Raw genomic sequence first — 13,869 nt, 5'->3', positions numbered from 1 at the left:
ACCTTATCAGATGCATTAACTGATCTCAAAAACAAGGTTTCTTGAGGGTAAGAAACAAGGAAATTAATGATAGTGCAATTCTTTCCATCAATCTATCCATCTGAAATGATGGAACAACCTGTTTTGGTCCATGACTGACTCATTATACTTTGTCAAATACTCATCGATGCAAAAAAACCTCTTTCTGCGAAAGAGATCCCCTCAAGTCATGTACAGTAGGGCCTTTGAAGCCCCTTTTTGCAGCTATAACAGAGACCCACATAGCTTGGTAATAAGGTGAGCGAGCAACATTAAATGGGATATTTGCATCATACCACCATCTAACAATATATTGAAAAGAAAATTCTTTTCCAATGGTCATCCAAAGTGGGTTGACGTTGAGTTAGACTTGGTTGGGAGGAAGTGGGATTAACAGAGGAGTCTTGAATTTGAAAATCATCATACCCACCATCTCTCATGGCTTGTAAAATTTCCTTCTTCCTTGCAATTTCTTCTTGGATAGCCTTATCCCTAGCATTATTTTCCTTAAACGTCTCAAACCTCGCAAGGTATTCTACCCTAACATCTCCTATCAGTTCCATTGGTGCTTGACATGGCTTTACTTGGCCTCTTATCCCAGCCAGGTGTTGTTTCAACCTGAGAATACCCCTCACCCAATAGATTTATTGCAAAATTTGTAGATCATTTTTCCATCAATCATATTACAATGAGCCCATGCAATGTCATTGGATTTTGGAGGCATGGTGGCTAGAAATATTTGAAATTTGCAAATGAAAGAAATCTACAATTAAAAAAATAATTGCAGCTAAGTAAAATGGAAATCCTAAGATAAAGTTGACAAAAATAAATGGGGCATGTTTAGCCTACAAAATTTAAGACTTGAAAACTAACAATTGAAATTTGATAGAACACAAAAAAATTAAATACATGGACAACATTGAAATATGGATTTTTTCAAGTGAAAATACTTACCTGGAAATGCAAACTAGCTCCCTTAGCCTCGTCTTAAAGATACCAACTCCACTAACAACTCCAATGTAGCTCCAAGTCCAACTCCAAGCCTTCATGATGACTACTTTAGTAAAAAATCAACACTCTCCAAGCTCCCAATGAAGCTCACAGAAACACCAAATGAGATGTTTGAGGCAAATGGGAGGGGAGACATCCCTTTATTGGCTTGGAGGGGCTTTTTTTTTGTAGGGAAACAACCCCTAGTTTCCCTCAAGAGTCAAAACCACCTCAAAAACCAAGAAAGAGGTGCCCATGGGGTCCACGACTGACTTGGCAATAAATCGATCGGTTTATGATGGAATTGACCGATTTATGGGAAAACCAGTCGGTTTTGTCATAATCAGCTGGTTTATGGCCGGTCAAACCAAAAAACCGGTGGGGCTGACTAGATAACCCGGTATTTCAACTGGTTTGATGCTTTAGGATAATGAACCGATCGGTTTGACCGGTTTACGGTTCGATCTGGCCGGTTTTGAATACTAAACTTTGAAGTTAATAGAGCATCTAGCCAAAGTGATCCACTTCTCTGAACCGAGGTGCCTGTAAAGTTTACAAAAAATTCTTGCTAAGAAACTTTGTTAAGAGATAGGTGTTTCCTACATATGAAATGTAAAAAGAAATGCCAATCAAACTAGAAGCACATATAATCTTGAATACCAAGATGTAAGACAACAAATAGATTTAACAAATAACCAGCTTTGAAAAATCGTGTCCTACTGGGTAACTGTTGACCTCTACCGGTCAACTACCCATGCAGTACACCCCCTTTTTCTTTGCAAGAAAAGGGTAGCACCTGATCAGCGTGTCCGTGCCATCCTGCAGTCATCAGCAGCTTGATCATTTTGATTGTAAACCCAGTCTGCATGTATGAATTGTAAATAATCTTAGCAGACATGAGTCGTGTATGTGTATTGCCTAGGTGGACCTAACTTTCTAGTGGTAATCTACGTCCCGGAAGGTTTTTTGTCTCACCGATCCATGGATCGGCAGAGTTTTCCTTCAAACCTGACCCCAAAGCCGGGATGCATTTTGTCATTAGAACTTTAGGAGAATCCTAGTGTGTTGATCTGCTAGATTATAGTTGTGTCGCAGAACTGGGTGTTTTGTGAGGGTTTGTATTAAGTGGGTTTGTCCCCTTGAGATGTAAATTGTAAAAAGTCATCATGAAATGTGTCTTGAGGGTTGAAAATGTTTTAAATCCCCTCGTGAGTCCTAAGTCCTAGGTCCTAGGTGATGTTTTCAAAGGTTTAGTTCGATGATCCATTTAAAAAATATGAAATAAAATAATAAATAATAAAAAAAATTTAAAAATTTAAAAAATAATAATAAAATAATAAATAATAAGAGATTTTAAAAATTTAAAAAATAATAATAAAAAATTAAGTGAATAAATCGACGGATGAGATCAAGAGATGTCTTGATCCTCATCAACGGTCGAGATCATTTCTACATGGATCATTCGAACTAGCCGTTGGGATCATTTCCTTTATATAGGGTCTTAGGTGGTCATTTCAGATCATTCGATCTGTGAATCTTGTATTGAAGAAGCTCTCTTGTAAATCTGTTCTGGTTAATAAAAGAAGACTTTGGGGTCCATATCTTGCTGGTGTTACTCTCTTGAAATGCTGTGAGATTGTTTAAATTTTCTGCATATGTTATTTTCAGCCATTAATAATAGCTTTCTTGTAGAGTATTGTGAGTACAGGTATCTTGCTCACTTGCTAGGGTTTGGGTGTTGTTAGGGTTTCTGAAGTAATGGCAGGTATCTCCATTACTTCCTGAGATCTAACAGCATTTTTGCCCTCTTTATTGACAGTTGTTTTGAGCTGTGCAGAAAACATTTTCTGAAGGAATTTTGTGGGCGTTCGGGGAAGTTCTCGGCTGAACCAGCCAACTCCCGCAAGCATTTTTTGCTGAGCCCAGTTGGATTTGATCCTGGGTCTATCATTCGGTTTATTTTTCTAATTTGCATGAGAGATTTTCTGAAGTCCTTCACAGTGAAAATCTGAAAGCTTTATTTCTTTAAAATATTCTTGTTCTTATTGCTAAATCTGGCTGTGAAGGGGCCAAATTTGTAAATTAATCAGTTGTCTTAGGGTTTCAGAATTTTCTGATCTAGGGTTTCAAATTTTTCATTAGGTTTTGTTTTCGTGTACAGGGTTTTCATCAAGATCAGATTTTCAGGAGTTCGCGGCTGTCCAGATTATAGCAATCCTGTGCTTACAATTGTGGCCATCTTTCAACTGTTGTACTGGAATTTGCATTCATTCAGTAAACAGGGATCAAATTTCGGCTCTATTTACATTCAAAATAAAAACGCAGCAAAATATTGCTTGCTGGCCAGTGAAGAAAAGGGTTTCAGGCTCTGGTTATTAAATCTGTGTATGCCCACACACAGAGAGCAGAAGTTTCTAAACGATACAGCGTATGAAAACACGCATGTTGGCCATCAAAAGGAAAATACCCACGCATTTTTTTTAATCACTGTCGAACGTCCCACAGACATTTGATACACATGCTAATTTTTTTTTTATGGGCCAAGTGATTGACGAGTTCTGAAACGTGCAAGCGCCAGAATCAGCGTGAGGTGAAAGCACGCATTTTTGGCATGACGTATTCACCTAAACCGCCAACAGGTAAAGTATCAAGCTGATTTATGTAACCGTCTTCGTCGAGCTGTAATCCCATGGTTTCTCCCTGCGTGTCCTCGATTGTCTTTTGGGCCACGTGATTCTGGTAAGGTGATTCGCATCCAGCGGAAGAGGTTGCAGTGCGTGTAAACTCCAATAGCCAGGGTATATTAAACGTAGGGCAAACTAAACGCTGCGTATTTGTTTTTAACGCCTCGGTCTTGTGGACTTCTGGTAGCCATTTTTGCATCAGCCTTCAAACGTGACTGCTCGACGGAACAGACCAGGGATCGAGTTCTCCTTGTCCATCGTCAAAGATCTGCAAACAAATTACTATCACGCACCTCAGGCCTTTCATATCCCTCTGCGTGATGTTAAAGTCTGGAAAACGACGTATTTCGAGGCAGTGTTTGACATGACCGAGCAGCTGAAGAACCAGGTATCCGCCATCGTTTTACGCACAGATTTCGCTGAGGGATGTTGCGTGGTTCATCAAGGTAAGTATTTTTATCACTTCCCTTAAGTTTTGATTTAAATGTGAAATAAATAGATTTGCGGGATAACATATAAAAGGAAAATTTGAAAATCGATTTTGTTTATTAGCCATAGGAAAGCGTTAGCGTAAAGTGCAATTTAGATTTTAATTAAATTTTTATTTTAACTTTGGTTTAATTTTTAGATTTTAATTGTTTTGTTTTTTATAGACTTTATTTATATGAAAATAAAAAATAAAAAAGATTTTATTTAGTTTTTTTAAAACTTAGGTTTATCTTTTTGTATAGTAAATTTTTTTAGATTTTTAGAATAGATTTTAATTTTTTTAGATTTAACTTTAAAGGGATTTTAATTTTTAAATAAAAAATAAAAATATATATATATATAAAATAATAAAAAGTTTTTTTTTTTTTAAATTTAGGATTTTAGATTTAGAATTTTATTTTTGTCAAAAAAAAAAATTTCTCTCGTTTGCCAGATCCAGTTATTCTGGGGAATTATCATCTTTTATGCTGAGATCTAAGTCGAGATACGAATATGATATCTGGTTAATGATTCATGACTCTTGTGGTGGTTTTAAAGCATTCATCTTTTCTAAATTTTCAGTTGCTGGATATCGTTCTAAGAGCATTGTGATTTAGCTGGTATCTTGTGATGACATATGATTGCTGTTCATGACTTATGTGTCTATATCATCTAACAAGTAATCGTTTTAACCACAATCTCTTAAGGCACTGGTCTGCTAAGTTAATCAAATCTATCTGGTGTTTTTTCATATCGTGTCTCGTGTCTCCCAACCAACTGGTCGACAGTTGGTCTCATCACCTCACAGGGACTACCCCCCTTAGCCGCGGGAGACAGGCTTAAACGGAGGGATCGGGGATCAGAGTGACACCCCCCGGTCTGAGCGTTGTCGTGTCAATCCGCGCGACAACATTTTTTGGCGCCGTTGCCGGGGAATTTGTTTTCTCGGCGTTTCAACGACTTTTAATCATTCATCGTTCATCTTTCTATCATTCGTTTGAGCCGGCAACGCCAACATTTTTTGGCGCCGTTGTCGGGGATAGAGTTTTTCTGTTCCTGGAGTTTCATCGACATTCACCTTATCATCTTTCTCATCTCTCATTTTGAGCTGGCAAATTCAACCTTTTGGGTTATCATTTGGATCTTTTATTGCTTTATTTTTCGCCATATCAGTAGCATCTCTTCGGTCTGTTTTTCGTTTGGGTGGCGACTCCACTTTCTTAGTTTTTCCAAACAAGAAGCTTTCCTCATACCTGCTTGTGGTTACTTTTTGGATCCTAGAATCAGATTCATTGTTCAAGTGGCGACTCCACTTCTCTCATCTCTTAATTTTCTTGAGCAGAAATCTCTTTCTATCATCCATTTGATCCTTCATTGTTCATCATGGATTATTCATTTAAACCATGTCATTTTACTGATAATCTCCATGATCTTCCGAAAGAGGCCGTTGGTAAATTATTTAAGTTCTCGGGTGGTGATTCGGTCACTGTTGAACAGCATTTAAATAGGTTTACTTGTGTAATGATCTTATATTGTAGATTTCCTCAATATAATCATGAAGATTTCAAGATGCGTCTATTTGTCCATTCTTTAGAGGGTGATGCCTTGAATTGGTTTAATAATTTTCCTAATGATTTTTTCACTTCTTTACAAGACATTCTCAATGATTTTAAAGATAGATATGATAGTCCAAACAGCTTGCCTTCTGCCTATAAAATTGTGCAACAGATTGAAAGTAATTTGATAAGAGGTCCAGCTGAAAGATCCCAAGACGATTCATCATGTCAGAATGTGTCATCCACCGGAAATATTGCAGATCAAGTTCATGATAGTGAAAAATCAGGGACAAATGACAATGAAAGGGAAGAGCAAAAGCAAATTATACGAGACCTAATGATGCTGGTAAGAAATATGGAAATCAATCAAACTAATTATGTCAATGATGTGAAAACTTTATGCACCCACCTGGAAAAACGTAATAGGGAGATTGAGGTCACGCAAAGTCACCATGCTAAAGAAATTGAGGCCATGAAAACTAAATATGAAACAGAAATTGGAAACATGCATAGCAAAATGTCAGTCTTAGAGGAAAATATGGTGACCATGAAAGCTGATCATGATAGGGAAATTGACTCTATGCAAAACAAGTTATCAACTATGGAAGAGGAAATGACTATCATGACGTTCAACCATAATAATCAGTTGGCTGACATGCAAGCGAATCATAAAGAAGAAATGAATTTCATGCAGCATTACTTGATGGACATAAAGGAAAAGAACAATAAAATGATAAAAGACATGGAAGAACATCATGCCAGACAAATCGGTAATATAAAGGTTGAACACTTTAGACAGATGGATGCCATTAGAATACAGGTTCAAAGGTTTCAGCAATTGGAAAATGAGAGAAACCAGGGAACATCAACAGATCAGGAGCCTTCTCATTTGCTGCAACAAGCTCCATCTTATTTTGAGGAGGTTATTGATTCAATTGAAAGATGGTTAATTGAAGGTGATCCAGATAGACTTAAGAATGATAAAGATCAGATGCAGGATAAAAAAGGACATATCACGCAGATCTTATCTGATAGTTTTGAAACAGAAAGTTCCAGGTCATTAATAATTCAACCTGCCAGAAAGAAAAAGCGCAAGAGAAAGAAAATAAGAAGAAGATTTGATGCATCAGACGGCCGTGAGCAGCTTGATTTTCGGATAGGAAAGAGTCCTACCTTATGCAAAATTGGACATGGTACATCCGACAAGCAGCCGACAGATTTGCCTGAAAGCAGGCAAATGCTCAGTATGCACTATATTGAACACATCTGATGCCATGGGGCATCTTTTGTATCGTATTTCTAACCCTACTCCTTCTTTTTCCGCATTTTCATTTCTGCTTTAGATAGTTAATAAATGAAGAGCTCATATCTTTCCTGTGCTTAATGTTATATGATGATTTTTGGACGGACGCTACTTATATTTTGTTTTGTGTTGTATGGATGCAGATTCTGGATTCTCACATTCCTGCAAGCAGCAACGTGTCCCCAAGTAGAGCCAGATGTTGACCTCTACCGGTCAACTACCCATGCAGTACACCCCCTTTTTCTTTGCAAGAAAAGGGCAGCACCTGATCAGCGTGTCCGTGCCATCCTGCAGTCATCAGCAGCTTGATCATTTTGATTGTAAACCCAGTCTGCATGTATGAATTGTAAATAATCTTAGCAGACATGAGTCGTGTATGTGTATTGCCTAGGTGGACCTAACTTTCTAGTGGTAATCTACGTCCCGGAAGGTTTTTTGTCTCACCGATCCATGGATCGGCAGAGTTTTCCTTCAAACTTGACCCCAAAGCCGGGATGCATTTTGTCATTAGAACTTTAGGAGAATCCTAGTGTGTTGATCTGCTAGATTATAGTTGTGTCGCAGAACTGAGTGTTTTGTGAGGGTCTGTATTAAGTGGGTTTGTCCCCTTGAGATGTAAATTGTAAAAAGTCATCATGAAATGTGTCTTGAGGGTTGAAAATGTTTTAAATCCCCTCGTGAGTCCTAAGTCCTAGGTCCTAGGTGATGTTTTCAAAGGTTTAGTTCGATGATCCATTTAAAAAATATGAAATAAAATAATAAATAATAAAAAAAATTTAAAAGTTTAAAAAATAATAATAAAATAATAAATAATAAGAGATTTTAAAAATTTAAAAAATAATAATAAAAAATTAAGTGAATAAATCGACGGATGAGATCAAGAGATGTCTTGATCCTCATCAACGGTCGAGATCATTTCTACATGGATCATTCGAACTAGCCGTTGGGATCATTTCCTTTATATAGGGTCTTAGGTGGTCATTTCAGATCATTCGATCTGTGAGTCTTGTACTGAAGAAGCTCTCTTGTAAATCTGTTTCTGGTTAATAAAAGAAGACTTTGGGGTCCATATCTTGCTGGTGTTACTCTCTTGAAATGCTGTGAGATTGTTTAAATTTTCTGCATATGTTATTTTCAGCCATTAATAATAGCTTTTTTGTAGAGTATTGTGAGTACAGGTATCTTGCTCACTTGCTAGGGTTTGGGTGTTGTTAGGGTTTCTGAAGTAATGGCAGGTATCTCCATTACTTCCTGAGATCTAACAGCATTTTTGCCCTCTTTATTGACAGTTGTTTTGAGCTGTGCAGAAAACATTTTCTGAAGGAATTTTGTGGGCGTTCGGGGAAGTTCTCGGCTGAACCAGCCAACTCCCGCAAGCATTTTTTGCTGAGCCCAGTTGGATTTGATCTTGGGTCTATCATTCGGTTTATTTTTCTAATTTGCATGAGAGATTTTCTGAAGTCATTCACAGTGAAAATCTGAAAGCTTTATTTCTTTAAAATATTCTTGTTCTTATTGCTAAATTTGGCTGTGAAGGGGCCAAATTTGTAAATTAATCAGTTGTCTTAGGGTTTCAGAATTTTCTGATCTAGGGTTTCAAATTTTTCATTAGGTTTTGTTTTCGTGTACATGGTTTTCATCAAGATCAGATTTTCAGGAGTTCGCGGCTGTCCAGATTACAACAATCCTGTGCTTACAATCGTGGCCATCTTTCAACTGTTGTACTGGCATTTGCATTCATTCAGTAAACAGGGATCAAATTTCGGCTCTATTTACATTCAAAATAAAAACGCAGCAAAATATTGCTTGCTGGCCAGTGAAGAAAAGGATTTCAGGCTCTGGTTATTAAATCTGTGTATGCCCACACACAGAGAGCAGAAGTTTCTAAACGATACAGCGTATGAAAACACGCATGTTGGCCATCAAAAGGAAAATACCCACGCATTTTTTTTAATCACTGTTGAACGTCCCACAGACATTTGATACACATGCTAAATTTTTTTTTTTATGGGCCAAGTGATTGACGAGTTCTGAAACGTGCAAGCGCCAGAATCAGCGTGAGGTGAAAGCATGCGTTTTTGGCATGACGTATTCACCTAAACCGCCAACAGGTAAAGTATCAAGCGGATTTATGTAACCGTCTTAGTCGAGCTGTAATCCCATGGTTTCTCCCTGCGTGTCCTCGATTGTCTTTTGGGCCACGTGATTCTGGTAAGGTGATTCGCATCCAGCGGAAGAGGTTGCAGTGCGTGTAATCTCCAATAGCCAGGGTATATTAAACGTAGGGCAAACTAAACGCTGCGTATTTGTTTTTAACGCCTCGGTCTTGTGGACTTCTGGTAGCCATTTTTGCATCAGCCTTCAAACGTGACTGCTCGACGGAACAGACCAGGCATCGAGTTCTCCTTGTCCACCGTCGAAGATCTGCAAACAAATTACTATCACGCACCTCAGGCCTTTCATATCCCTCTGCGTGATGTTAAAGTCTGGAAAACGGCGTGTTTCGAGGCAGCGTTTGACATGACCGAGCAGCTGAAGAACCAGGTATCCGCCATCGTTTTACGCACAGATTTCGCTGAGGGATGTTGCGTGGTTCATCAAGGTAAGTATTTTTATCACTTCCCTTAAGTTTTGATTTAAATGTGAAATAAATAGATTTGCGGGATAACATATAAAAGGAAAATTTGAAAATCGATTTTGTTTATTAGCCATAGGAAAGCGTTAGCGTAAAGTGCAATTTAGATTTTAATTAAATTTTTATTTTAACTTTGGTTTAATTTTTAGATTTTAATTGTTTTGTTTTTTATAGACTTTATTTATATGAAAATAAAAAATAAAAAAGATTTTATTTAGTTTTTTTAAAACTTAGGTTTATCTTTTTGTATAGTAAATTTTTTTAGATTTTTAGAATAGATTTTAATTTTTTTAGATTTAACTTTAAAGGGATTTTAATTTTTGTTTTATTTTTGTTTTTAAATAAAAAATAAAAAAATATATATATAGAAAATAATAAAAAGTTTTTTTTAAAAAATTTAGAATTTTAGATTTAGAATTTTATTTTTGTCAAAAAAAAAAAATAATTTTTTTTTTTGGAAAATTCTCTCGTTTGCCAGATCCAGTTATTCTCGGGAATTATCATCTTTTATGCTGAGATCTAAGTCGAGATACGAATATGATATCTGGTTAATGATTCATGACTCTTGTGGTGGTTTTAAAGCATTCATCTTTTCTAAATTTTCAGTTGCTGGATATCGTTCTAAGAGCATTGTGATTTAGCTGGTATCTTGTGATGACATATGATTGCTGTTCATGACTTATGTGTCTATAATATATATCATCTAACAAGTAATCGTTTTAACCACAATCTCTTAAGGCACTGGTCTGCTAAGTTAATCAAATCTATCTGGTGTTTTTTCATATCGTGTCTCGTGTCTCCCAACCAACTGGTCGACAGTTGGTCTCATCACCTCACAGGGACTACCCCCCTTAGCCGCGGGAGACAGGCTTAAACGGAGGGATCGGGGATCAGAGTGACACCCCCCGGTCTGAGCGTTGTCGTGTCAATCTGCGCGACAACAGTAACAATACCCTTTCAAAAGCCTATAATAAAGCTTAAAACAATATAAACTCAAAGCAAGGTTACCTCATTTGTTAAACATCAAGCATCCACACAAAGGTTGTACACCATTATTTGTCTCCAATGCCTTTTATTCCATATGATAAGAACAATTACAAATGCTAGCAAAGCTCTTCCAATCTTACTCTCTAACTTTGTTTGAAATGGAGTAGAGTGCTTTGTTTTATAGACCAAGAGGGAGGAGTTTACAAAGAATAGTTTCCAAAGAAACTCGTCATTTAGAGAAGAGGAAATTCTTCACTTAGAAAACGAGGAAACTCTTCACTTACAAAAAGAGGATTTTTTTTTTTTGAAATTTAAAAAAAGAGGAATTTTGTAACTAGGAAAAAATTAATTTATTCACCTTTTTGAGCGAGTAATTAATTTTCATGAGGAAAAATCAATATTTTCTCTCAAAAAAGGGTTACTAAGGTAAAGTGAGTTTTTGAGTTAGAAAACGAGTACCCCCAAGGCATATGACACCTCCTAGTACCGTTTTTTTATTTATTACATAAATTTTGCAAGGAAAATTCCTGTTTGCCGGATTTTTTTTTTATTATAGAAAAACCTAGAAAACCTAAATGCAATTCTGTAAGACTCTGGATAATGAGTAGCATGGTAAAATACATTGACTTTGACTTAGACAACACCACTAAGGCCTAGCCATTAGAATGTACTCCAGCTTTAGAGGTACGAGTGAAAAAAACTTAGGTAATTATTAATTGCTAAAAAGCAAAAAATAATTAACCAAGTATAAAAAACGCTCTAGAAAACTAGCATAGTTATGAAAACTAGAAGAAAGGGAAAAATTGTCCTGCAAGGCTTTTGAACTTGAAATTTGAACAAGTGTCTTGTTCAACCTTGGTGGCTCACTGCGAGTACTGCCTGGTGCATCTCGGGAGGGAACATGTTGTTTTGTTTTGTGCAGTCATTTACTTCTAATCTTTTATTGGGTGGTTGTTGAGCTATAGATTGTATTGGATAATAGTAGTATTATGTTGTACTGGATAGTAGTTTTGGATAAATGTTGGTAAAGTATTCATTGCTACAATATAATTGTGGCAATGGGAATACATGTTATTACAAGATTACCTTAACATTTTGAATGTTGATAAGGGATAAATCTTGAAGCTCCGAGTATTCAAGATTTGAGCAATTTTCTTGAGGGAGTTATTTCCAATTGTAGGATCTAGATCCTATCATATAGAATTTGGATCCAAAGTTAGGATTCAATTCCATGGTAAGGGGAAAGGGTTCTGAAATTTAAAGATGGCTGTGTGGATTTGTAGTCCAAGGTTGAACTTTTACTAAACCATAGAGGCCTCTTACATTCCGTAGTGACAAGGCATTATGAAAAATATTCCTAGTTTATTAAAAGAGATCTCATAACTAATTCCCAGAGGAGGTGATATAGATCATAGCTATGAGAAGAACTTCCTGGACATATAAGAGTAATCATTTGGATTCGACCCAGATTTAAAACTGATCCATCATAATTATTTATGTTCTATACCAAATAAAGACCATGTAGATACTTGTAAAAAACACTATCTAAGGTTATTAAAGATGACATGGTTGCAAGTAAGGTTTAGACAGGATCTCTGCAACTATGTAAGAATGCCATGTTGTTTGAGGTTATAGATTTTCCATTATAATTTATTATCATGGTAATCATTATTTGACTAAAATTTTCATTTTCCTTTTTCTTTTTACAGAGGTTTTTGAGGAGGTTTTGGAGATTGTATCTTACATGACATACTTCTCAGAGACCATTTCTTTGGAAATGTGGAGTCTTTGGCCTCTCATGATAAATGCATTGGATGATTGGGCTATAGATTTCTTTGAAAGTAAGTATAAGTGATTTTCTTGACTAAGTCATGTTGGTAAACTAATGACTATGCCTGGATAAATATAAATTAATACATTATTTTCCATTTTTTGTTTTTTCATTTTAGTAAGGCCTTGTGAGATAAATGCATATGACATTTGAATTTTTGTGTAATAGAAATTCTTGAAGTGCTGAGCATTTAGGAAATTAATTATTTCTTGATTGCAATTTTGAATTATTTGATTTTACGGTATCACACTCATGAACGGACCCATATTGCAAATTCCCATTTAACAAATTGCATTTTATTCTATTTGAGAAATTGACAAGTTTTTTGTGGCATATCTTCCTTTTCTAGTTAAGTGGATGCTTTTCTTACAAGTCTATTTACAGATGATTTCTAGAAAGCACCTGTGTTCTCTACAGATAAGGTTTGTGCCTGAAGCCATAGATGATGGTGTATAAGATTTCAAAATCTGTATGTATGTTGCGATGTTGCCTATTCATCTCTAATGTAGTTTAGATGCAAGCTATAAGCGACTTGAGACAAAGGGTACCTAGAAAAATAATAATGGTAAGCAGAAAGAATACGAGACAACGTAAAAGCAAATGATAAGTGTTGGATGTCTTGTTGTGTTTGTTTGCAAAATCACCTATAGAGGGTCATTCCAAGTGCAATTTCAAGAATAATTTGAATGGTGTCTAGGTCAATGTTTCAAGTAATGACCTGTATTAAACTCGAGTCATAGCTAAATTGAGATCCATTTATCTGTTTTTTTTACCAGGTAACATATCCTGGAGAAAACCCTTGGGAACTTCCCGTTATTTGAGGATTATATCGAGGATAAACCCTAGATTCTTTAGAGCACAAGCCCAGCTCAGCTCAACAACAGAGCTCAAAGTTATTACAACAATATACCCATTATGAGCTCAACGTATATATCCTCATCATGAGCTCAATATGTCACTTAATAGAAAGTGGACGGGGAGGATAGTACTCCATCCAACAACTACTTGGGCTAGAGCCAAGTGACATCTTTATCTGTTTTATGTAATTTTAACATGATATTTTGTTAGGAGAAGTCAAACTATATTTCTCAATAATTTGTTGTGTGTACCCAATTTGCAGATTAGTTCAAGATCTTTTTCAAGCATTGACAACTCGATATAATTTAATTGGTTATTGAATGAGTCAATTAAAGAGCTAGTTAATAGGTTGTGTATTGTAATTAAAAGTATTAAACAAAAGTGAGGGTGATTATTTGATCTTGGAACATTTAATGTATAATCAGCTTGGAAGATTATTAAACATTATTTACAATATCAGCATCAGTCCCCGAGTTTATATTTAGTTCTTTGATGTTTCTCATTTGCAAAGTTTTGCATGCAGAGTTTTAATGTTAGAA

At 36.1% G+C, this 13,869-nt stretch overlaps 1 protein-coding gene across 1 annotated transcript in view; it reads left to right on the top strand.

The window, feature by feature from the left end:
- Nucleotides 1–13,406, top strand: part of LOC149240593 (importin beta-like SAD2) — a 90,356-nt gene extending 76,950 nt beyond the window's left edge. Inside the window, exons 15-16 of the mRNA XM_089373762.1 lie at nucleotides 12,351–12,482; nucleotides 13,249–13,406. Coding sequence (XP_089229888.1) covers nucleotides 12,351–12,482; nucleotides 13,249–13,391 — 275 coding nt within the window. The 3' untranslated portion in view covers nucleotides 13,392–13,406. The remainder of the gene's footprint in view (nucleotides 1–12,350; nucleotides 12,483–13,248) is intronic.
- The last annotated feature ends 463 nt before the right edge of the window (nucleotides 13,407–13,869 follow it).

This window comes from Pinus tabuliformis, chromosome 8, assembly GCF_031772625.1.
Source record: "Pinus tabuliformis cultivar Carrire ecotype Pingquan chromosome 8, CPIR1, whole genome shotgun sequence".
Classification (NCBI taxonomy): domain Eukaryota; kingdom Viridiplantae; phylum Streptophyta; class Pinopsida; order Pinales; family Pinaceae; genus Pinus; species Pinus tabuliformis.
This window is presented reverse-complemented; position numbering and strand designations above follow the sequence as displayed.